Genomic DNA, 27,240 nt, shown 5'->3' with positions numbered 1-27,240 from the left:
ACAACAACAACAACAAGAACAACAACAATAACAACAACAGTAAAAATAATAACAATTGCATGAAAGAGTTTGTATATGCGCGAGAATACGAACCATATACCCAAAGGAGTTTTGTTGTTGTCTTTACATGCATGCAATAAAGTCGAAGGCATACACCTCGCGAGTAATACCACCAATAAATGTTTTAAATTGTTAGACAATTGCTTTTGCTCTTTGTTACTTTTCATTGTTGTTTATTGCTGGTGCTACTTAAAGGTGAATTAATAATTATCGAGACCATAACAATCAGAATATTTTTCTTAAATGTGTAGAACACATTGCTGATAAATCAATTTTTTTTTTTTTTAACACTTCAAGTGCTACATGTAGTGAACGAAACGCTTTTCGTTTAGATAACTGATTTATATAGACAGAATGATTTTTATAAATATACAGGTAGATCAATTTGTCCATAACAATAAACTTTCACGTGGGAAAATTAATAATAAGTAAATAGTTTTTCGATCTCACAAATGACTTTGCAAATTTTTTCGACGGCATTACGATATCTATGCATATACACAAGACGCCTGTGTACGTCCGAATTTTCTATTTCCTCAATGAAAACAATTAAAAAGCGATGAACTTTTGGAAATATTCGCTCAACCTTTCTCGCAACGAGCGCAACGAGCGCAACGTCTTTATACGGCAGTCACTTAATACATCATAGCGATTGACCGACGCCGTTCATATCCGGCGAAGTATGAATCTAGTGCGCTCCCGCGAAAGGGTTACGATTATTCAATAGGACGCAACTTGGATCAAATAGGTAATGCATTAGGAAGAAAATTTCCATGTGCTTTCCCTAAAAATCTTATTTTTCGAAATCTTTGCAATAATGTCTTCCATATTGCTCCGGTTCTAATACGACCCTTGACGTGCGTAAAACTAGATACATGTTCAGCAAATTTTTTCTGGAGATTTGTTGTGGGTATAGGAAATAGGCGGCCAGGAGCATGTAAATATGAAACCGGAATTTGCCCTAAGATGGCCTTGACTATTAATGTAGTCACTGTCAAACCGCGAAAGCGTGCGAAAATCACCTACGGCCGGTTTGCCTAAACAGAGCAAAAGGTTTTTATATACTTTTTTATTATACCTTACACCAAATGTAGTACAAAGCCATATAAAGTTTGTGTTGACGTATACAAAACCTAACATCTAAGCTCATAAGGCCATAGAAGGCCTTATTCTGTAAAGCCTAACTATAACTATGCAATCATGTAGCGTAGTCTATGGTAGGCCGCGGCAAACTATAGGTTTACTTTCATATAATAAACGTGCATTTTCTGTACAAAAAATCATATTTTATACATTCCGTGGTTAAATGCCAACCCTTAGCACGCAGTGATGTTTTGCCAAACTGTAAAAAATATCAAAACTTAACCACAATAAGAATAAACAAAAATTCGGGCTCATTTCCTACATTATCCATTTGATCATGGAATACTCCAGTTTTTCACTATTTTTAATGGGAACATATGCATATAGTTTTGATTCGAATTATATGAAGTTTCTCATGTTTGTGTAATATTTAAGAAAATAAATAACGAAACAAACAAATAGGAAGACTATATTCGACAAAGTCGAATCTCGCATACCCGCCACTGTGATTTTCGCATTCTACTCTTCGAGTGGTTTTATTTGATACCCAAATCGCCGGTGATATTAAGAAAAATTGATCCCCCAGGTCGCGGTGTCTACCGAACTCATTTTAAAATTAACCCATTTTTAGGCAGATCTCTTCGTTTGAGGAATGTACAAAATAGTTTTAAATATTCTGTTTTGTTTGCCTTATGGGAAATAATAATAAAAACCAAAATAGCCTGTGTTGCTAGTGCTCAATGTCTCTTTTTTTAGTCTAAGAATTCAATTCATTAGTCTAAAATTAAAATAATAATAATAATAATAATAAAAATTAAATCACTTGTTACTTGGTTCGGCAATGGCCATTTTTACAAGTAGGGGTTAGAGAGCTTCGTAAGATAAATGTGGAAAATTTCAGTCTTCTAAATTTAATGATTTCCGAGTAATGAGCAAAAGTTTGTTAAAAAAAAACGAAGTTCTGCTCAATTTACGCTCCACTGCGCGTTTCTGCTGATCGATTTGGAAAATTTTCAATACCAACTTGTGTACAAAAACTTGCATTGTCTCTACCAAATTTAAATTCATTTTAGCGGCCAGGATAGTGCCAACTACAAACACTACATAGACACACAGACGGACAGACATGGCAAAACCAATTCAGAATTTCACGCTAATCAAGAATATATATATACTCGATAGGGTCTCTGAAGCTATCCTTTGGGCGGTGTATACATTATGAAGGAAAACAAAATGAGTGTACCGCCATCTTACAGTGATGGGCATAAAAAACAATATAATAGACAGAATGTTTAAATATATGCGCGGATGAAAAAATTCATTGGATTCAAAAATCAAATATATAAATGTTACATCCTTTGTTCAAAGCCTTTTCAATTTTTTTATTTCATTCAGCATTGTGGCTACTCTTCTGCATCGAAAAAATATTACTTATAGGCGGTTTGCTGATTTTCTGCAGGTGGTTCAGAGTTAGGGGACTCTAAGGTCATTTACTTGAAAAAACTCTATGGCCTGTGGCCGTCCCCTAACATATTAACAATTTCTATAGCTGGGCATCTAAGAAACTAAATACGTAGTCGATGTAACAAAAGGCATACTCTACTCCCCATCTGCTTCGACTTCTGCAATAAAATTCAGTTGAAACGAGGTCTTCTAATACTCATACCTGACAAGTAAACGCATTACAATAGGCCAAGACCCAACGCTAAGTGCCCTACATCAATTCACTTCATATAATTGCTCATATAACGACTCTTCAACGTAAAGCGTCGTATGGGTATATGGTCGAAAAGAATGGTTTCGATACGAACCACTTTCAATAGCATTCACCCTTGAGTCGGTGTCAGTAAAAACTTCATCACAATATCTCAAGCATGGCGTCCTGTGGATTGAACACAAGAATACAAGACGGCCAGACGGCCAGACGGTGTAATAAATGTTTACAGATTAATTTATTGGACGATTACGAACGATTTTCCGAGAGCATATTCCGATAACTCTTTCCGTAAAAGGAAAAAATATTGTTTTCGGACATCTTTCGAATAACGTGATATTTTATTCGGTAGGTGAAGCGCCATCTTCGATCGCCATTAACCCTTGACATCACAGTACAGAACAACCTTTCTAGAGCACTTCAAGAGAGCAGATGCCTTAAATTATTAAATTCCACATAATCAGAGAAAGTTCATTTTGGAAAACTATTAGGGGAAAGAAGAAGAATATTTTTTATTTATTACGTAAGATAATTTTGTTTTTCTTCTTCAGAACACCAGCACAGAGTTCCACTCATTAGAGAAGGGTTATTCTTGGATGGAGCAGCTGCGAACGAATTGGAATCGAAACATAATATTGCAATATGGGAAATGATAATTGAATCGAATTGGTATAATCTAGAGAGACAAAAATGAGAAATTTTTTTTTTATCGTAATATATTACGGCTTGTTTCCATTATTCATTAATTTTAAACAAATTTAGGTGTCAACAATATTTGAAAGCCATTACGGAAAATGAAGAGAATCTTGTATCTAAAGAGATCGGTAGAAGATACAAAAGGAAAAGAAAACGAAAAGAAAAATGGTTAAATTTCTGAAAGAGAAATAATTTTTGACAAATAACAAGAAAATCGTTTTTTTTTTTTTTTTTAATTTTCATTTACAAACACAATTGGAGAACACCAACAATGCGGTATGAAACGTCTGTACGAGCGATTATTATTATTTTTAAGGATCGATAATCGTTATCGTGTAAATGAAAACAATGAAAACGAATACAACAAAGAGATAGCGACAATAAATTCTTGAAATCATCACAATACCAAAATACGCATACACATACAAATCCATACATATATACGTATGTGCATGTATATAAAATTACTAAAGCAGAAGCTGACTGGAGTAAGTCGATCTTGGCACGAATGTCGACAATGTTATGAAATAACAACAAAATTGTTTAACCAAAGTGGTTAAAATACCACAAAAAAAAAAGCTCTACTTAAATGTTAACTTTAACCCATTATTGAAGGCACAATGCTTTCGTAAAAGATGAATGAGTGAATGAGTAGGTAGTAGAAATTATCCTTTAGAGAGTTGATCCGAATGTTTTTTACTTCTTCTTTCCTTACATTTCAGAAACGAAATGAAGGAGGAAACCTTTGAAGAGACAAAAATTGATCTACAAAACCAAAAATAAATTGAAAGAAAAATTGCGTAGTTTTTCAAGCATTGTCTGACAATTGGTAGATTACACATATATGAAGCAACAGCCAGCAGCCAGCATCCAGCAGCCAGCAGTCAGCAGTGAGCAGTGAGCAATGATCATTTGCTGGCATACAATGTTAGTTTAGTTCATTTGAATCATAACAAAGAATGGCTGAAGTTTACAATTTCCAACAACCGCACCTTTAAGCATCATTTAGAATCTTTTCAAAAGCTATGCCTGCCTGGGCATATGTATTTCACCATATGTTTTAGGTTTATCTGTTTGCGCTGCTACTAACTACACACTTTCAACTCTCGTTTTGGTTTCTTTTAAAAGGTTTTCGACACGGATTCGTTACGAAAGTCAAAGTAGAGTTCCCACGTTTAGAATCATAACAAAACGCATCATTAATCATTTAAAAGTTTTTTTCTTTTTTTTTTTTTTTGCTGTTTTCTTTTAGATTTTATTTGCTTTCAAAACTTCACAGCAGTACTGCCATCACCACTAGACATAATCATATATAAACAACAAAAAGCAAAACGGTAGACTTTGTTATGCTATACCACCAACTTTACGTAGGATGCTTTATTAACTCTTGCATGGATACGTCGTAGTACATATGCGTATTGACTCTCAAGGTCAGTAACCTTTTTTTTTTTTTTTTGCGTCTATCTTCATCCTCTCTCTCTCTCTCTCTCTCTCTTCCTCGCTTACCTTCTTATTCTCTGACGGGTTTTGTTTCTCTCGCCCCCGCGTAGATTTACTTTAACTAAATGTAATAATAATTTCATGATTTTACAATTTCTTAAGGTTTTTTTCCTGGTTTTTATGATTGTTGTAATTAACATTTTAAGTTATTATTATAATTGCATACTGGCCAGAGGCCCATAAACCAATGGAAATGAAACTTCAAATTTAATATATGATTGTGCGATTGCATAGAATTGTGGCAGCCTATACCATTAATGTCTAATGAACGCACTGCTTTGAGGAACCACAAGTCATTAGCTTCTGCATAAGTATTTGTAAGTCTGCACATCTTTTATAACCAGTTGGACATATACTCATTTTAAGAAACCGTTTGGGAACGTTTGGATCGTTTGGAAAATCAAATTCTGAATCACAAACAACAAGTCCACAATACAACATAATCCTGCAAAAACTTTGTTTCGAGTTTTTTATATATTACATGTGAACCACAACAGACACAATAATGCAAACTTCCCCGCATATGCTGTGGGCGAATCAACAAAAAATTAGAAATAAGACACAATTCGGCCACATTCATCCATTATTGCAGAGTATCAAAATTGTTTTGGTTTTTTTTTTTTTCATTGGTTTTTCGACTGTTTTACGATAGAGATAGTGTGGTAAATATTCGGTCTTACGCATTTCTAATTTTCTCGGGCTTTGTAGAGGTTACTTTACGTCACTTCGCAATTAATTTGTCGATCTGGTTTTGTCCGTAAGACTTTATTCACAATAAAATTAAAGTTATCTAATTAAGAGCAAGAAAAACCGGGATGCTAATGTTATGAATACGGCTGTGAGCTCCTTTCAGATCACAAACTCAAGCCATAAACGTGAGCTCTTCCCACTTCACAACTTTTTGAAAATTTCCTGATATTGCTAAAGTTAGTTGCTCAAAAAAGTATTGAAACATAAGTGATACTCGAGTGACAATGCAGACAGGATTTCTTTAATTGCTCAACATTCAAAAGTAAACAGGTATCTAAGATTTTCATATGTTTTGCGAAATTCTTAGCGAATGATATTTGAAAGGAAAAGTGAAGTTTATCGTGGCGAAAAGCAGAAGAAGCATGACATAGACTTAATCACAATCGAACTTTACGTAGAAGTTCTGCTTTTTGGCTTGACCTACAACTTTAATTCTGTGCTGAAACGTCATGAAATCGGGTCTTTCCTATCCAATTGGATCGCACTTTTTTTTTTAACGAATCATATGAGAATGTGCTCCAGAATCTAATAGAGAAAAAGCAGTTTAATATTTTGACCCTAGTATCACATTTAATAATTTCTTTGCGAGCTCATCACAGTTTATGCAGAGCTTTCATCCACAAATAAATTTTTTTTTTAATCTTTTGAAGGCCTTCAGACTTTGGACCAAAAGGAGCTGTCAAATATCATACTGCGTTCACTGGTCTGAAACGGTGCGCTTTCCTTCCAAGGCACGCGATGCTCTTCTGGCTATGAGCCTGCGTGTTCCACCCTGATAAGATCCGGTAGAAAGAGTTAATTTTAAAATCATGCCATGTAAACTGACAAATACTTTTTTAGTATTAACTGTTAATTTAAAGCAAAAGACATTTTTGCGGAACCAAAAGCAATTCTTCAGCTTCCTAAAAATGCACTTGTATTTATTTCTACGGGCGCACTCTTGACACCAGCTTCAATAAATGGCCAAATTTTTCAGTGATTCCTTTTCTTCGACATACATATCTGTGTTGGAGACCGGTAATGCCGCCAGTTTTTCTCCAAGTATATCAGAAACACCAAAGTATCTATATATCCTAGATTTGCGCAGTATTTAAGGTCTATTAAGCTTCAATTCGTCTGTCCGTCGGGGCGCCTGCCTTGTGTTTCACCGGAAAGATCAGGATCACAAGGACTAAAGTCAGACAGTCCTACAAGTCAAGTGCGGAATTATATAGAATTCGTCCAGTAAAACATAGTAAGCTAAGAGTGTAAGCTTCGCTGCTGTCGCAGGAATTTAACCAAGTCCATCTAAAGTTCAACGCAAGAAATGTCGTCCGACTAGCGTGTCTATAACTAAGAAATCGTTTTGTCATCACTATACGTTGAAGTGCTAAGTATCAAGAAACCTCCAAAACGGCGAAAATTATTTTTTTTTTCGTTTTCAGCATTGTTTAGAGACATCACGTGCAATAGATTACTTTTACTCTGAAGTCGGAGCGATTTTATTCGAGCGATTTATGGTTTCGAGCGATCATTGTTCGCAAAGAGATCCAAGCTCTATAAAAAGAGGTTTTGATATGAAGTTCAACTTACTTGTACTTATTTGATGCCCTATATATACGTAATGGATAGAATTCCCCGAAGCCATATAACAATTGTTATTATTTTCTTTCATATAATGAGAGATTTTTTTTTCTAAATTCTCTCCTCTGGAACTTGTCCAAGATAGAAGGCATCCGCTCTGAAGCGATTGCATGCTTTTCCTTAAGCGCCTGTAGGCGTACGTTAGTATTGAGATTAAAAATCGTATGACAAGAGAAGGCTGTTATTAGTTGATAAAAAGTGAACCAAAGTGAAGAAATTATTCACAAAACTTAAGCACGCCTAACCTCACGCAAAAATCATCTCAAATGATTTCATAGCTCGGTATGGTACACCGTAATTAAAATGTAAAAGTCATTCGAACATTTATTTAAAGTTAAAGCACAAATTGTGTTCCTACACATTTTTTTCTCAAGATTCTCATCTTTCATTCCACCAATAAATCATACGGCACAACACACCCTTTGTACACATGTGCGGTCGAATTGTTTAAATATTTGATTAACTAGTTCAATGTAACATAAGCAAGAAGTTCTCTTAGATAATTGATTAACTTGTGGTGTATATTTACCAATTATAAGACTAACGAGAGAGTCAGACGTATTCAATTAATCATAACAAAAAAATTGATGTCATATGGGTTTAAAAATGTAGTATTATTGACAGTACATGCACTGGAGATAAAAGATACGCCTATATAAATATAAATTTGACGTGCATATAACCCGCATTTACATTATTAAACCTATCTGCCTGATAATGTAATAATCGATACTCTTTTGTATTAATGATGAGACAGCTGCAGTAAACACGCAGAATACATTTTTCGGTTTGCCAATGAGCATATATATGAGCATATGTTTCTATTTGATATTTGAGCGTAGATAATATTTGTTTTTTTTTTTTTTTATATCCCTTGCACCACTTGTTGTTCAAGGGTACATTAAGTTTGTAAGGATGTATGTAACACCTAGAAGGACTTAGGATAGAATCACCTTTCATTACACCAATCGACTCAGAATCATTATCCGAATCATTTCTAAATTAATCTAAGCTTGTCTGTCCGTCTGTATGTCATGTTTTCTTGCGTTTGATCTACCGGCCGCAATTTTTGACAAATTTAAATAAAATTTTATGCGCTAACGTATTTTGGCCTAAGATCGAGGATTATTGAAAATAATGCAGAACGGAACACTTTTTCGACCACTCCGCATAAAACGCATTATTTTAAAAAGTCGATATATGGATAACTGTAACGAGATGTAGGGTGCTCAGTGGTTGGCCGTGCCTTACTCATTTTTTAATTAAATGTGAACCGTAACAAACGACAAGAATGTGTCGTTGAAATATTTATTTGTTTTAATGGTTTTGTATAGATTTTTGTTAAACGCTCCCTTGATAGCGTTTATGCAAAAAACTAGGCATAAATAATAATAATAATAATAAAAAAAAGAAAAAATTAATACCTTAAAGCAACAAAAAACTAAACCAGTTTAATTGTCATTTGTTGTTTTGGCCGCACACCAACAACTATCGACTACTACTGCTCTTGATTTTGATTTACAAGTTTCTCCATAAACAAAATCCATAAATTACTCTTATTTTTGTATAAATCACAAAAATTCATTTCTCTTAATGCTTGCTCTCGGCAACTCTTTTATACATTTTAACTATTTTTATAGAAAACAAAGCAACAAACAAATGCATAAATATCTCTTCTGTCTTTTGCTTTTTGACCAGAAATATTTTACAGTTTTTTTCTTCTTAAAATGATTCCAAAAAAAAAAAAAAAATTGTATTTTCCTTACACAAAACTCGTTTCTCAGGTGCTTGCTTTTTTATTATTTAGCCAATTTCTTGGATTATTTTATTTTAACTTTTTTCTTTTTTTTTTTCTTTTTTTGCTGATTTTTGCTTTTATTTTTTGGGTAAACTAGTTAAAAAGTAAACAATATCACTTGTGTTTTGTGCACGATAAACGCACACGTGCATTGAACTTGTGTTGTTATACATTCGTTGTATCCGTACACGTATTCGTGTATGCTTATGAATATATATATATATATACATATACATATATTTGTATATACATATGCCTATGAATTTATGCAGATACGCTTAATGTAAAGTTTTATTAAAAATTGTCTGCAGTATTGTGTTATGTTTCTTTTTTGCTTGATTTGTTGCTGAGGTTTTCGCTCTTCATGCTTGCATTCTCAGTTTAGAATAATCGTATGGCATAAGAGTGGGCGTATTTTATGGTTTATAGACGAAATCCGAAGTTATCGAAGATATCAGCGCTAAATGTAAGTGTAAAGTATATGCAATATGTACGGACATGTGTATATACGTGCATAAGAACATATATATTTATATATTGTATAAACAATACGTTGCAATCTTCTACACTATACTGTATACGTATGTATGTATGTAGTTGCGCGTGCACATTTACGTACCATATAATGAAGTGATCAATAATTACCGGGATTAAAAAAATCGAATTTGCTTTTTGCAAACATTTCGACTTTCTTAACATTTCGGCGCCTTTTTTACAAGATCCCCAAAATACTCTCCAGTCTGTGTAATGATCTCATTATTTAATTTAAATCGTTTTCCATGAGCATTCTTCCTAGACATGCGAATAAGTAGAGGTCTGTTGGGCTCCAAAAGTGGAAAGCAATGTAATTGCCAACTATTGGGAGAGGGCATAGTCTTGAGCACTTTTTGTTTGTCGTAGTGACCAATCCATGGTTCGTTAAGAGTCACATACCACACGGAAAAATCCGCTCTTATTAGTTAAAAAGCACTAATAAGCGGGTCTACGGATCACTTATATATCGATTTTTTATTCCACTGTGGTACACATTCAAAAAATGGCTTTCTTATGATCAAATTTTCTTCCGAATAAGTGAATCGTTTTTAATATTTTTAGGAGACCAGAGATTTTCAGAATTTTTTTTGATGTTTTCTGCTGTAACTACATTTTTTGAACAGTCAATGCGTTCAACAATAATGTGAATTTTCTGTCAGAGATGGCACCAGTCACGGATGTAATTGATTTTTGTATACTAATTTCATAATTCCGCTTTTAATTCCAGCCGCTTCGCCGCGCTTTTCTTTGTCTCTCCAGTACTCTCTGGTTCAAGATTTTCACGTTGGACGAAGACGAACTTCTTTGGCGAATATTGGTAAGTCACGTGTATAAATGGAAACTATCATATTTATTTAAATACTGATCAACTGATTGATTCATTTGAACCTTTATGGATAGTAACCATTTAAAAAATATCATTGCGTTAAACTTTAACTGCATACCGCTTAATCATATTAAACGCCACCACTTGCGCCACAGCTGCTTTAGCTTTTGAATTTACCTCAATGTCCGTTCATCTGTCCTTTCATTCAACTGCCATTTACTGCCGCTACTCGCATTATCGCAGTATGTTCACACACTATATGGAAAAGGACATTTCCCCAACATACTAACGCTAATATTTGGAAAGAATTACCTGAGAACGACCAATTTTTCCTTTATTCGCTATGAAACTTCCCTCTCACAATCTCTCATTAATTACGGTTTGCTCATTGGCCGATCTCCCTAGAACATTTAAGCTTATGTGAAAGATAGAATATGTTAACGAACGCACGAACGTAATTAATCTTACGCTAATCAAAATGCTAAATACTTTCCCTAATCATTGTTACTTCTTGTTGGGCACAAACAAAATGAATGCAAATGTATTTTTAAGCACATTGTCGCAACTTTGATTTCGCACAATTTTGTAACATGTCTATCGATTTTGTAATAACATATAACGCAGAAACGAAAAAATGAAAAGAGAAACATTTTGACAGCAATAATGTTACACAATACTTGTGACATTGAATTGACATTCAAATCTTCACAATACTCACAATTGTCATGCAAATAATTCATATGAACATGGTTACTTACACATATATCTCTCCATATTGCATATAATAGACACGCATGCATTTATGCTACTGACTACTTATGTACATATGCAACCATACGGACAAACAATTTGAAATGCAAACATAAAAATGCAAGCATACAACAAACAACTGATGATTGTCACATTCGACAATTGTTATTATGCACATATATATAAATGCATGTAGAAAAAATTCCAAGTTTTACATAGCGACATGCAGAGACAGTAGAGATAAACAAAAGACACCAAACATAATAAGAAGCTACTTAAATTGTCACTACATGGAAAAACACATGATGGAAGCGCACAATTTTCACTTTGACATATTTCTCTCTAATTATCCTTAGTTCAGCATATATTTACATATGTATTGATTTGGAAAAATTACTCCTTGTGCCCTGAATCTATACGAGCAAAGAAACATAAAGAACGTAATGCATTTCAATGGAAATATACAGAGATATATTGAAAGAGAGAACTAATACGAGAGGAGCAAACACGTCTGTGACAAGTTTAATGCACCATTTTATATACATTGACAACAGAGCAGTCAAAGGCAAACTCATTGTAGGAAAATATATATTTTTCTAGCTCAGCAGGGAATGTGTTGTTATTTTTAAAATGCATATATTCTACGGGAGAATGTGCGTGTCTGCAATGTTTAATTTTCTGTATACAGTGACAAGGAAAATAATTTTTATCCCCACACGACGTCGTAGAATTGAAGAAGACTAGTCTTATCATTCCGTTTGGAACATTCTGAAGTACTCTCTAAACGAATAAGAAAATTATGTACGCCTTGGAACGAATATTTTGATACCCACTACAAGCAGTTAATAAATAAAAATTGCAAAAAAAAAAAACTTTGTGAATTGCCAAAGTGTCAGTTGAGTAATTAAGATAACTTTTGGGCTAAATTTTCAAATGCGTAGTTATTGTGTTCACTTTTAGATCCATATCTGTAATAAAGGTAATTATTTGATGTGTTGTAAACGGGTTTCTATGCTAATCGCATTCGTCCTGTGCCGTATCACAAATTCGAGCTTTTGTCTATTGTGGGCGTGCTAGCAGATAGATTGCGCACAGCTTAAAAGATGCCGGATGCCGGATGGCGGATGGCGGATGGTGGTGGTGGTGGTGGTGGTGGTGGTGGTGGAAGGTTTAAACAAAAAATGATAATACCTAAATTCAACAAGAAGTATTTATGCACAAAACATCAAATCATCGACTGCTAAAGTTTCTGCGTGTGCTCGGTACTCTTTTTAATCTTCTAAATATGTACTGGACAGAGAATTCGACTTAAGTCGCATGTAATAAAATCACTCTTATTTTTACATATGTATGCGTGTATGTATTTGAAGAAGATTATACTCACTGCAAATGACGCCGGCCAAATAATGAGTTTCACACATGGTTTAAATCGTTTAAGTGTCAGTTGTTAAAGCCGCAGTTATTGCATGCGATATATTATTATTGCTGTGTGTTTCACAAACAAATTGTCATATTACGCTGTCAATGAAATGTTTCTCTTTAGTGTTGAAAATTTCACAATTCAAATATCAGACGCCGCATGTAAGGCTTTCATCTTGAACTCAGACCATTTATGGAGGCTGCGTAGCGTATCTGAAAAGTCCTAGAGACTTGTTAAAACAATTTGTAACAAAACGCGTCGTCCCTTTGCTATTGTCATCTTTCACACTTTAAAAGTAAAAAATTTTAATATACACATACTTTTCAACATGTCTTCGCCTTTGTTTAGAATTTTTTTTTTCCCACTCTGCTTTCAACATAAAAAGCCAACAATTAAAGTGCTTTTAATAAAAATTTTCTGTTTTATTTATTTAGGTTATTTACTCTATTTATGTATACAAATATATAAACAAAGATAAGTTCGGCAATATTTAGATAACAATTTTTGAAAGGAAAAAACAAATTATTTATAAGTAATCCGATAAGCAAAAAATATTGAAAACGACATTCTGATCCATACATGCACTGCATTATGTTCCCAACAAAACTAAAGGCGGAGAAATATAAAGAAGTAGATGATCGTCGCGAGGTTAAGGGGGAAATAGGATTTCAAAATTTCGATCTGCCGGCATTTCCGAGAAATGCACTTCTCTACGACCATCTACGCAAAAATTACGTAGACTCGAAGATCCTAGAAGAGTCAAAGTCCCTCTTCCCTTTATTGCATAGTACTTAAGTCTCAACGGAAACAATAAAAAATTACATTCGCTTTAGACTCAACCTTTAAGATCCACCACCACTTCGCACAAATATATACAAAGATGTATAACTATGTAATTCTTATTTTTTTGCTCCAAAAAAGAATTTGGAAGAACGATAAGAAACGATTTGTTAAAAGTATGCTACTTCCTGACACGTTGTGGACTCAACGGCAGTGGAAATATTTTTTTGCTTTCCCATCCTTGGACAATCCAAGGCGCCACTCGGCAAGTGCGAGATCCATCAACGCGAACAATTGGTAATCGAAACGAACCGAATTTGGTGAACACACCCCATGAAGCAACACTCCCTTATTGAATGCTTCCGTCGCCGTGTCGCAAATCGGTTTTGCCATTAGGACAGATGGATGGATATCATGTGAAACAATGATCTTCGCGAATAGATAGATAGAACGGTTCAATAGAATAGAGGTGTTGATGGTATTTGATATTAGCCGCTTTATCAAGCTTTAATAGCTCCTAATAGACCGCTCTCCTCCAGCCGTACCGAACGCAAATAATCGTAGGGATGGTGCGCTTGCGTGTATTTCCAATGACTATAAAGCACAAAATGGTTTTGCGCTGACCGAGCAAAAGAAAAAAAACGTCTCCGCAACACGCAACAACAACGCAATTCTATGTAAACACCTCTTCAGCTTATCGCTTTGTTAATGGCGACAGGCCTCATTAGTGATATATACTAAAATAGCCATGCACCACTTAAATTTTGCTCAGCTAATTCTTATATCGAGCCACTGTAATGGATCATCATCCATTGCGAAATATTTAAAATTGGACCGTTTGTTTAGCTTTCAAACGGCAATTGTGTGATTTATGTGGAGCCAGTGACTTTTGTCGAGAAACTTTGAATATTGCATTGAATTTGTTTTTGAAAAATGGACCTAAAGATGCTCCGATCAAATCCATTTTAAATGGGGTGTAGTCTTGGGCCAAAGCACGTCCACTCTTCACAATAGCGTAACAAAAGCACATGAACAAACAGACAGACGGAAAGACATAAATAAAATAAAATCTAGACATCTTAAGCCTCTCTGGTCATTAAACATCTCCGCACTCATTTAATATACTATGCATTAAAACTTGTGTAGGGTATCAAAATCGACTTTTTCGAATCAACTATAACGGTTCTACACTTATTATAATATTTTCTTGAAATTTCAAGTGCAGCCGTAAAATGCAATTCTTTAGTGAGCATCAATTAAAATTTACGAATTCTGCGGCCGGCTTTACACAAGGTCATATTACGCCTTAATAAAAATTATACTACATTCAGATGATATTAGAAAATTGTTAAACCAAACTGCGACTCGGTTTCGACAAAGAACTGCATTTTTCATTGTTATTTTCGAAACATTTGCTTTGATATTGCGCAAAGATATTCAACTGACAAACTTCGTAACAGGAAGAAAGTATGCAGTTGGAATCAAAGGCGAATGTGATTCCATCTCAGACGTCTGCGCATAATTATTGCGCTGCGCTGCTAGTGCTGTCTCGTAAAAATGTCCATTAATTTCGAAAAAGAAAAAAGTTGTAAAAGTTTTTACAAAAGGCTTTCTTCATCTAAGCGGTTGAATATGTGTAAAGCACAAATCCCAGAAACTTATGATACAATTTGTAGTCTTTGATAGAAATGCTTATCGCATTGCAACGAGAACTTAGGCGTAACTGTTACGCATCATTGACACGTTTTAACAGTTCATTTAAAATTTAGCATTAAATTTCCACTGCGTGCTACTTGTTATGAAGAAATGTACAAAATGGATGCGAAACGCGCAAGAAGACTTGATTAAGTAACAACTTGTTGTTTTTAGTGTTTTGTTGATGTAAAAAATTAACATAAAAAGAAATTCAAAGATTATGTTGCATACGTTTATGAGAAAATATTATCGATGGTGTGACAAATTGAGCTAAAGGCCTCAAATAATTGATAGCCTAACGTCAGTGACATGTATATCGTTAAATGCTGTGGCAAACCACACTGCAGTGATTGCCAAAATAATTTATCGATGACGTCATTTTGTGCAATGAATTGAAATCAAGCGACTTGACTTTTTGCTTTGATTTTTTGTTTGGCATCATTTCAGGTGTTAAGCTTAAGTCAGCAGTAAAAGAAGCCTTTGAGAATCTCAAAGACGATTTTTGATCAATATGTGGTATCTGCTTGTGTTGGCAGCTGTGTGAATGGGTATTAAAAAATGCTATCACAAGTTCAGACGTTTTATAATATATAGTCTTCATGTAACAATTTTGTCTAATATTTTAGTCGCATATAGAACGAAATCGAAGAAAACTACAACTTTTCCAGCTGAAAATGTATATTAAGTATATTAAGTTGTTTATATAGAATTTTCTGAAGTGTGGAATAAGCCGAACTCTGTAGTAAACAATACCATTTACGTGAAATATTACCATTTCAGTTTAATCTCAAGGACGATGCTACTGAATTATGCCGGATACTTTACGATATTCAGAGTTCAAATATGATTCAACGTAGGGGAATCATTAATATCGAGAATAGAGCCGCATGTCCTTGGTGATCCAATTGGTGTGTCATCTGTGCTCATTATATTATGGATTGTTTCAGTCGGACAAAGCTATCAGTAGTAAAAGCCACCTGTTGTTGTCATAACTGACGCAAACGTTGTGATGTCGTGGCTTTTCGGCAAGATGACGTTCGGTTTCTTATGGCAAAACACACTCGTCAAGAGCAAGTCAATGTAACAGAACTGTGTTGTATTCTGATTAGCACTGCCTTCAATTGTTCAGCAGGGCTTCGACTCCTCTCACGTTGGCTAAAAACTGAAATCTTTTCTTGGTGGCCATAAGAAACCCATTGCTCTTTCTTTACGCATTTCATCTTCGAATTATAAAATGAGGGAAACGGTAATTACGAATGGACTGTTGATGAATTGGATAAAATATCTCATGCCATCTTTTCATGACAAAAAAACGTCGAATTTTTCTAGAAAACCAGCAAAGACTTACTCGTATGGCTTGAGTAAAATAACATCTTTTAGAAAAAAAAAAAAGAATAAACAAAATTAAAATCTAAGCACATTTTGGCTCACCCCTTTACATACATAAAATGTAAATAATTAAAGAAAAGACAAAATGAGTTTGTGAGAAAACTTTTTCAATTTTATGAATCATATAGAATTGAAACATTAGCATGTAAATGAAACTTGAAAGGAATATATGTGTGTAGGGGTTATTCACGGCATGTCTTGCATGTCTTGCATTTCGTGGTCACCCCAATTCCATGCCGATGTGAGTAATATGTCGGCTGCATGAGCTCTTCTCAAAATATTGATGACTGTGACTAGCATGACCAAAGTGATATATGTGCAGTTAAAGTAGAGTTTACGGCAAATGCACTGACAAACATCCAAGACGTGAAAGACATTGTTTAGCTACTGTTTAAGAATGCAATGCAATATATATATATATATATATATATATAGGATGTTAAATGGAAAATTTGAAAAAGTGCATTTGGAATGCTCTTGGCCTAAGAAACGATGAAGAAACAACAAACGAAACAAATGAACGCTAAAGCAAGCAACGTGAACAGGTCGAAAGCTAAGAAAAATGTTCGTTGCATTAATAAATTTTTCACTGTCTATTCAACGATTCAGGCTTAAGGTAATGCGGGGTCGTGAAAGCATATTAAAAAGTTTTTGTTCCTGCTGTTAAACAAAAACCGTAACCAATAATTCAAGACAGCAACAAATAATGATGATGATGATGATAATGATGATAATAACGACTACGAAGGTGATACTAATATTATTTTTATTATCGCTTTCTGTTGTTGTAAAGAGCAACGCAACATACAACATTATTTGAGTGATATATTGCACGCATTTCCTGTTTTATGGCAAAAAACGTAAAAAAAAAAAAATTCTTTTTAGAAAACACATTCCAAATGAACGCACACAATCGTCAGCAACACCGTCACAGCATTGCTCCATTGCTATTCATTGAAATTCGCCCGTCGCGGACGGGTATGCGTTAATTAGATTTTATTGAATGCTTGCTTAAATGTAAGGAAAAACAAAATAAGATCTCGTTAAGATTTTTCTTTATTCATTTCTTTTTGTTTTTGTCGGAAATCTATTAAAGTTAATAATAGGGGAGATGTTTAAATGACGGAAGTTAAGAATTTTGTATTTGCACGCGCGTGTTATGCTTTCACTTACTTGGATTATTATTAGTTTCACGCCAATGTGTTGCCGCTTGACAGCCAAATGTTGCCCGGCTAATGCTTTTACAACAAGACCAACGTTTACCCGACCAAAGACCTGGGTGAAAACGAAACGATTTCGGTGTATTTGTGTCTTCGCAAACTGAAAATTAAAAGAACACGAGTAAATTATCAAGAAATAAAGTACTGGCAAAAGTGTTTGTTCCCAAACTTTAATTACAGATCGAATATCTCTTTCTTTAAGTGACAAATATTCGAAATGAGTGAGCTCGTCTTTATACGTTTGTATAGAAAGGTACTTAAGCTACTATTCATAAAGCTTTTAATCGTTTCAATGATAAAAGTAACCATAATAATAATCTTTTGAAGAGATTGAAATATATGCGTCAGCCGTTGCTAGGTCAATCTGTGGATACAGTCAGTTAAATTTGTTTTTTACTTATTACTTGCACATGAGATTCAGCTAAAAGCCCAATTATGTAGATTTTTAGGATAAACCTAATGATTTAACCTTTATAGAGTAACAAATATGAAGAAAGTATAAAAAACAAGCGAAAACACCCTTGCAACGCAATGCCCGCCGTCCCACAATTATTCACATAGCGACTTGCCGAAACAAAGTGTTATATTCGCAGCAGTCGTAACAGCGGTTCGAACCGAACTATTTTCGACAGAGTTCGTGCTTAGATCAAAGCAAGTCTGTTTACTAAATTATCATCAAAATATTTCAAAAGTTTCGGCCTGTATGTTCAACACAAGAAAACAGGATGGACAGAGGGACAGACAAGTTTGAATCAATTCAGAAAATGGGTCTGAATCGCTCGGTATAATAAATGGCGTCCTTGTGTGTGTTGTATATACCCTTCCCATCTTAATAATCCCTTTTCCCACAGGGGCTCTAAAGCATGAAAGCAAAACCAATGAATAAGTAAACAAATTAGAGAAAGAAAAACGTGCGTGTGCACTTCTAGCATAGGGGCACATTAGACGCCGGTATAGTTCTGAGCTAAGAGTGGACACCCTAACTGACGCGAACGTACAAGAACTTGACAAGCTATAATAGGGAATATATGCAGTCAGTTTAATTTGCGAATCATGCGATACTTTTAAAGATGCAAAGTTCATTTTTATTAAGTAAAATTGACTTTTTGTTTATTGTTTTAATAAATAAAATTAATAAACATCACTTATATTTTCGCAAAAGATTTAAAACGGGTTGAAAATCTTCTTGTTATCAGTGAAATTTATCTCTTTTGATAAAGCCGCCGCGTTAATAGAATCGTCCATCAGTTTAGCTAGGACGGCAACAGCCGATATAAAACTTCGTCTCTCTAATAAACAAAAGACCAACAGTAATAAGCTGTTTTCATAGGAAGGCTTGTGCACCATGTCAAATTAGCGTCATGGACTAAATATTAGCATATAAACCTTCTTTCTTCCCAAAAAGGCTCATTGCTCATGAGAACCCTTACTTAAAAGGGAGTTTAAAAAGTTGACCTACGTGATCCAAATGTAGTAGAGTTCTTTTTATCTCAAATTGTTATTATTTCTCAATTTTCACCCTGAAAAAAAATAAAAGGCAGACGTATTTACTCTATGGATATTTGCTTTGCGTAGCAACAGTTATGCGGAAAAAGGTTCAAAAAATTACACATAAATTTAATACGCCGAAATAGTACGACTTAGCGATTTTTTCCACGCCCGTCCTTCAACAAAAACACGGTAATGTATCAAACGTCATCGAAATATTTCAAAATTTCCGACTTGCAGGTCAAACACAAAGATATGTGGATAGGTCAACTCGACAAGCAGAAAAAGCGACGAATCAGTGGGCCACGGTGAAAGCTTGTTGTCTGACGAGCAAAGCCAGAGAAGAGCTGACAATTCTCAACAGTTTTTGGAATGGGATGATTTACTCGCGTCAATTTGCTAACCGTCGATAAGAATTCGAATCTGCTGACAACTGCCCCGAAATTGAGCTTCTGAGTGCATCGTCTAGCATACCGAAATGACGTTCCAGGAGATTATGCCTAACGTCTTCTGAAATAAAGACGGAAACGTGCCGTATTGAAAACGCGATTGACTGTCGTATTTTTAAATAAGGACGCACTATAACTAATTTTTGTATTTTATAGAAATAGTAATTTTTGTTGAATGATGAACTTGCTGGTGATTATTTTGTGGCCACATCTTCCAGCCGATTTTGAGAACTTTGTCTTCTCTATTGAAGTTCGTGACAAATCATTTCATTTAATTGAATTCATTTGCTTTTATTGGTTGAGTTAAAACTTAAGTTTTTGATGGAAAGAAAACGAGACAAGTTCAAATGATTGTATTACAGAAGGCATGGAACGAACACAATGTTCGTATGCTGCATGATGATAAATGATGATAAAATGATGATAAAATGATGAATATTGACTGCAAAAAGATTGGTAAGTGTTTGTCTTTCTGGCAAAAGTGAAGTCACGCTAACAAAGGTCGTCAAAAGAAGAAAAGCACGCATCATTTTCTATGCTAGCAGCTACAGAGACTTTTATTTAAATCTTTATTAATGCATGTTAGATGTTAAATATTCATAAAATATGAAAATTGCAATCAAAAAATTGCACTTCTTGGCAATAAATTCATTACAGCAACAAATCGAGTATGTATTATATTGATAGAAGACTAAGCTAGAAGCTAAAGCAATAGACAGCGGTCCTACCTCCCATGTGACGAAAAACAATGCACCCAGTTAAAGACGCGAAAGGAATTATTTTACAATAGAGACATGATCCCGAATTAGCCAAAGCTGGATAAGATATTGGCCTTGCGCAATTGGAAAAATCCAGGTGGGACGTCTTCTCCAATTCCAGAGCAATGGTGAATTGACATTTTAAAGCTGACTCACTTTTATGCAAACGATATTACATCTGACTCCAGCTGTCGAATGGGTTTCAAATTGAATTCATGTCTTAAGAAGGTTAAAGTCATCAATTGCAAGAGAGAATCCTGTTTGTATATGTTCTTCTTCCATAGAACCTACATACAGCTTAAAATATATTGTATATTAAAAGGTGTTCCAAATCTGTTTACATTATTTGCTTCGTCTTAAATGCTTAGCTAGTCAGCAAACAAATGATTCGCTGCGTTGTAGAAAAAGGACGCATTGTGAACACGAAGTTCTTTGTCTGGGCCTTAGTAAAGTTGGAGGTTAGTTTTGGTATATTTCTTTATTTGATTACTTGTTTATATTTCGCTATAAAACTTTTTTTAATTTTTGGGTGTTGTACGTCTACCACATTTTTTTTCTTTCTTCTTTTTCTATGGTCTTGTGTATTGAACGTCAAAAAAATATAAATAAAAATCTTGGATTAAGCTCAGCTAAGAATAATTAATAAAGATTTTTATTAATAACAACACGACTGGCGATCCTGCAACGAAAGCGAAAATTATTTAACAAATAAGCGAAAAAAAGGAGAAAGAAGGAATATTAAAAACGCGAAATGTTTTTACACAAAATGAAAATTCAACCGAACGTGAAACAACACAAACAAAAAAGGGAGAAAGACATTAATGGATGCAAGAGCAAACGACTTGAAGTAAAAAATATGTTATAAACTGCATTTTAAATCGATGAAACCAACACGACAAAAACGTTAAGCGTATTCAAAGGCAATTATTGGAAGCGTTGTTAAAAACGTTTCTAAAAAAAGTTCACGTAAACCTTTAGTAATGGGTCATATAAAAAGTTTTCGCCGATTTTCCCCGAGATAGAGCCCCTTCTTGTAGCCTGCTCTTTTCATATGATTTCAAACTGTCATGTGGTTTATGCTTACGTTATGTTTATGCCTCCTGAGCACAGGCAGTTTACGCGGCCTTGCTCCACGAGTTGCAAAATTTCATTGACCTTTTCAACCAAAGTGAGGTGCATCTTCGACATCGAAATTTCCGGAACGGAATCGAGCAAACCACTCCTGAGCTCTTTGTGTATTCACAGCATTTGCATCGTACCCTTCGCAAAATTTTCGACATGTTTTTGCATGTTTCATCACGTAACATATTTCTCACGAATTTTCAAATCAATATAACTGTTACATCAGCGATGGATTAGAAAACTATCTTCACCAAAATTGTAGGCTGAAAAGTCACCTTTTAAGCACATGTTCGTTTAAGACAAGTCAAGTGAGTGCTGCCCGATACATAAGCTTCAATGCCATTCCGCAGCGAAGAATTTCTGTACGCCCTAATATGTTAGGTGCTTGCATGTATTCTGATCATTTTTTCACTTGTGAATTTGTTGAGAAAAATTGGTACAATAATACAATAACATCCGTCTTTTGTGAATTTACGTTAATTATTCAACTCATTTTGAAAAAAAGGCACGTAGGTTCTCTTTACAAATTTAGGAAATCTATACACAAATTATTTGCTGGAACTTGTATTAATTTCAATCCGGAGCTCATCTGCTTATCATCAGCGTCCCCATCGTCAAGAACTAAATTTGAAACCTACATAAATGAGGTCGCAATGACCTATTCCTGCTCTCTGCGTAAAGTTCGAATAAAGAACTCGACAAAAGTAGTCTAGAATTCATAAAGAGTTGGTGCTTTGGTTTCACTTTCGCAAAACATATGTTTTTTGTTTACGATTGGCATGATTGCTTTTATTCCTAAAGCAAAAGCTGGGCATCATTGACGCCGCTCCATAGATTTGGGTCAACTCTGTATAGAATTACACTGAAGTGTGGGCATTTCACTAATATAAATTTTTTTAAACGTTATAGCATTACTCTTTATATATTGCAGCGTCATTTGTAGATGCAATACCCAATTTGGCACAAAGTATTGTAGAGAACTTTTATATTACTTTGCAAATCGCCTTATTTTTTGCGAATCAGAGAAGCAGAAATTGTAACTGTAAGCAGCCTTGAGGCTAAATTTACGAGATACTTTCAAAAAAAAAAAAAAAATGTTCTTATGTTGGCATAATTATCATTTTTAGTTTGTTTTTGACAGATATAAAAGTTAGACGTTAGTTTTGATGTGCTTGGAGACTTTTTGCTATCGAAAAAAAGGCCGTATTAAATTTTGTGCGAAAAATTAAATGCTCCCGATTTGCTACGTAGAATCATCCTATCACGATTACAGAAGTTGTTGATGACATCAGCGTATTGATGGCTCATTTCATGCAATTTGTTCGGATGTTTCCAACACGAAAGATGTGGGAGCTAAGTTTATTTCAAAAGTGCGAAATTTAGACCTAAAGAACCGTCACATGAGCATCGCTCTGGTGACGAAATATAGATATATGGTTATGCCCTTTAGTGATGGCTAATTCTAGCAAAAAAGGCTACGATTTACCTACGTAGGCTGTTAGCTAAATTTCAAAAAAACGATGGGGGAACACTTTAGTATTGAATGTAGATAACCAAACAGGATTTACGCTTTGCAACCGCAACAAGCAGATGGACATTAAGTACCTTCGCATTCCTGAAGTTATCAATAACAACAAAGTTGAGATAAAATATTGCGAGACAAATGACATAGTAGCTGACTTTTTGACGAAACAGTTACCCACTCTGTAATCATCTATTTAAGCAAAGACATTTACCTTCGGGAAAAGCTTCGAAAATTTGGTGAAGAAGAACTTTGTTGCATAGAAATTTATATAACAAGGGCTACTTGCCAGTAATTCTTGTATAAAATTCTTGTATTTTATTAGATTCCGTCGAGTTGTACTTATCTTAATCACCAAATAGTAAATTCATAATTTTGAATATACAAGCGAGGTAACCGCAGCCTTGCCAACTTGTGCCAGATATAAATGCTTTAAGTAAATTAAATTCAACTAGGCAATTGCTGACATACATATATACATACATCTATAAAAATCAAATATAGATATGGGTTAACGAACCTTAAAAAAAAAGTTTTGAATTTATTTTCTACAGTTTTTCGTCTTTCTTCATTCGTGTCATAAGATCATTTTCAGTAAGATACAAGAAAAGCGGCAATGAGTTTAGTCGAAAATGTTGATGAAAAAGGTAAAAAAACAAAAAAAAAATTAAATAAATTTATAATTGAAGGTTGAAGCTTAAGAGTTTTCATGTGCAAAAAAACAAACAAATAAATAAATGAATGACCACAAAGATCTATACAGAGAGCATATCAAGCACGCAAATAACTTCACGTTGGGCTTGGCAAAGTTAACTAATTTTCACCTTCAACTTAATTCAATTTATTACCACAAAATTTACTTAAGGAAAAGCAAGAAAACCGCAATATAACCTAAAAAATGCATTGTATTATTAAACAGTATTTTCAATAATATTTCCGTAAATGAACTGAATTGAAAATGAACAAATTGTGTGAATGACTGATGAGGTGTTACCACAAAGACAAGTACCGTTTATTGATTGAGTAAATTGAGTCATTAGCACGTTTTGTTATAACAAAAATTTCTTTCTTTAGCATTTCTTGAGAAAACCACCTAAACAAAAAATTGGAAAAGATAGTTATTGGATAATCAAATTAATATAAATGCGAACTCAACATAAAGGCTAGAGCCGACATTTGAACCAAATTTGAAATTTCCAAAATAACATTTTTTATTGCAAAATTAACAAGGTTACCTACTAAACTGCAAGAAATTATACTAAACAAGTGAGAAAATTGTATGCGGTTGAGCCGATACCTCCTTTATCAACCGCCTTTATCTTAAAGACAAATACAAAAACAGAATAACAAGAAATAAAACATCGATATCGGCAGATCTTTCTGAGAATAAAGGATGAAATTTTTGTCGTAGTATTTGTTGTAATTTATGAACAATGCGCAGAATCGTCCTTCTTTTGCTTTTGAAAATAGAGGCCAGTTGTTGGTGTGTTGTGCGCGAGTTACGTTAGTCACTGTAATTGCAGTGGACGCAATTCGCGTGTCTTTTCATCGGTTTGGTCTCCCAGGCTGCGCTCACTCGCTATTTCTCTCCTTCCCTCTTCTCCAATTCTTTCGAACACGGTGGCATTTCCTGAGTGGTTACTCATACTACAATAAAAAGAAGGATAATTAAATCTTGTTCTAAAGTGTTTTATTGAAGGGACTTCTCCCCGAGCTTCAACATCTGGATTTTTTCTCCAAATTCATGCCTTCATGTGCCCTGCTTAAAAATAAATTAGAGACAGGAACTCCATGTTCCTGAGAATGATAAATGATGAATTTGGAGTCGTCATTAATATTCCAGAGCACTGCTACAATATTTTATACATAATCCTGTCTTCTACAGGCATAAGGACATTGCGAAGGACTTCTAATCTAGTTGAAAGAAATTCAATGCTCATCCGGTAGAGATTAAACTGTGCACTTGTACTTCATTATCATATAAAATAAAGCTTTCCTCAACCCAATTCAAGACCTGAAGATAAACTTTTATGGATTTTTGATATTTTTGTTTCACAATCCAGCAGCTGGTCTACTGTTTTCGTCACCGAGCTATGGTACATCATGAAATACAAGAACGATAGGATTGCTTTTTGAGTTAATGGTATTCGATTACTTTTATATCAAGTTAGCCTTCTCGCTGCATTCGCTGCATTATTACAACGCAATATCTGTGGTGCCGTCGGCTTGCATCAATTTTGAGCAGCGACAGGTAAAATTGAAGTAATGCGAAATAAATTCGATGATTTTGACTTTCCTTTACCTAAAAAAACAGTTGCACATTTAGTATAATTGAGTTGTTCAGCGTACACAGACGCTAATCACGGAATGCTCATAATGCATTTTTGATATTCATTACTTCCATTTGGTTTCGTTGCTTGCCGTAGTGCGACCCGAAATGAAAACTTGATATGACGACAATGCCAAGCACCAAAAGTTATGGGTTAGTCCAGGACAGCCATCCATATGGGCACCGAAATAGAATGTTCATGGCAATAATGTTTTGCTGTGCATATGGTGGAGCCAGCAAGGTGTACTGTATTACCAGCTACTAAAACCTAATAAAACTGTTACTGCAGATGTGTAGCAACGAAGCAAATGAATTAATGCGAAAAAGACCAGCAATAGCAACTAAAATTACCAGCACAAGAATTGACTGGAAAAGCCATTTTGAACACTTGTTGCAAGAATTGTCAAGAATACACTGTTGCATTTAGAGTAAGAAGTTTCGCCACAACCAGCGTACTCACCAGAAATGACGTCTTCTGAATACCACTTGTTCAGATCGATGCGGCAAAATTGAAGAAGTGCGAAAATGCGTCGACGATAGGATCGCTGTCAAAGCTGTATAAGTTCTTTCAACACGCTATCGCCATGTTGCCAAAGAGATGGTTAAAAGTTGTAGAAAACGATAGAAAATCTTTCGATTAATATATGTTGAGGCAATTTTTCTCAAGTGAAAAAATTGTCAAAATTAATGCAAGCACCTATTATAATAATATTCTCATGCAAAGGAGAGAAGGAAAAGTAAGTAAATAAACAGACGAAATGTTAGATTGAGTCACAAGTAACATCCGTTTTTTTATCAGGCATTTATTTTGCTTTCCTTGAATAACAAAATTATATTAATTTATTATGTATTCGCCACTATTATGTATGACGTTCTTCCATCTTCCTGGCTTTTTATCAATTCCATCTTTGTAAAATGTGGTTGGTTTGGATTGAAAGAAATTTTCGACAGCCTGACTAACTTGCTTTTCAGAACTGAAGGCATTTCAACTCAAAAAGTTTTGTAAGTAACAGAAAAGGTGGTAGGCTGCTGCGGGGGCAAGATCAGGGATGTAAGGCGGATGTGGTAAAACAAACTTGACTTATCCGTGACTTTTTGCCCTTGGGATTGTCGTAGTAGATTCACTTTTCAACGCCAGTTACAATACACCACGGAAAACTTTTCTTTTTTTCGCCTGACAAGCAATGAAACCGCGATGTCAGACGGATCGATACAGAATTTTCGGTCGATTCGTGTGGTAGCCATTTTTCCTCTTTTGGAACTTTTCCCATCGCATGTAAACGTGTAGAAGCAGTTCATTCATCACCTACTAATCTTTTCGAATGTGCTTCGAGAATTTGAGCAGGGTTTTCCTCCAATAAGTCTTGCAGTTGATTGTCGTCAAACTTCTTTGGTCCTCCAGGTCTGTCTCAACGGTCAACAAACTCACCGTTTTTAGACCGTTGCAGCCAAAACAGATTTCTTCGAGTCAAACAACAAAAATAATGAATGTCGAAAATGCAATTTCGAGTGTTCCGTGATTAGCACCTGTACACAATGAACAACTCAATAGTACTAAATGGAAAATTGTTATTTTATGTAAAGAAAGTTGAAAATCATGGAATTGAATCGTTTTGCACGTTGATACTTCGTAAAGCAATATCATTTTGAGCAATAGATATCGCCGATCAAAACACATGCAAGGTCTTATTACTTATATAACTAACTATAAGATATTTTCATGGGCACTTCTAA

General features: G+C 34.6%; 1 protein-coding gene across 2 annotated transcripts in view; it reads right to left on the bottom strand.

Moving 5' to 3' along the window:
- LOC119633258 (tyrosine-protein kinase Btk29A) overlaps positions 1 to 27,240 on the bottom strand; it is a 186,521-nt gene that overhangs the window by 86,139 nt on the left and 73,142 nt on the right. For both annotated transcript variants that reach the window (XM_038026707.1, XM_038026708.1), the window contains exon 5: positions 17,792 to 17,938. In XM_038026707.1, the coding sequence (XP_037882635.1) occupies positions 17,792 to 17,938 (147 nt within the window). The remainder of the gene's footprint in view (positions 1 to 17,791; positions 17,939 to 27,240) is intronic.

This window comes from Glossina fuscipes, unplaced genomic scaffold (assembly GCF_014805625.2).
Source record: "Glossina fuscipes isolate IAEA_lab_2018 unplaced genomic scaffold, Yale_Gfus_2 2, whole genome shotgun sequence".
In the NCBI taxonomy this organism is placed as follows: domain Eukaryota; kingdom Metazoa; phylum Arthropoda; class Insecta; order Diptera; family Glossinidae; genus Glossina; species Glossina fuscipes.
The sequence above is the reverse complement of the archived record's forward strand: the minus strand, read 5'-3'. Positions and strand labels throughout refer to the sequence as shown.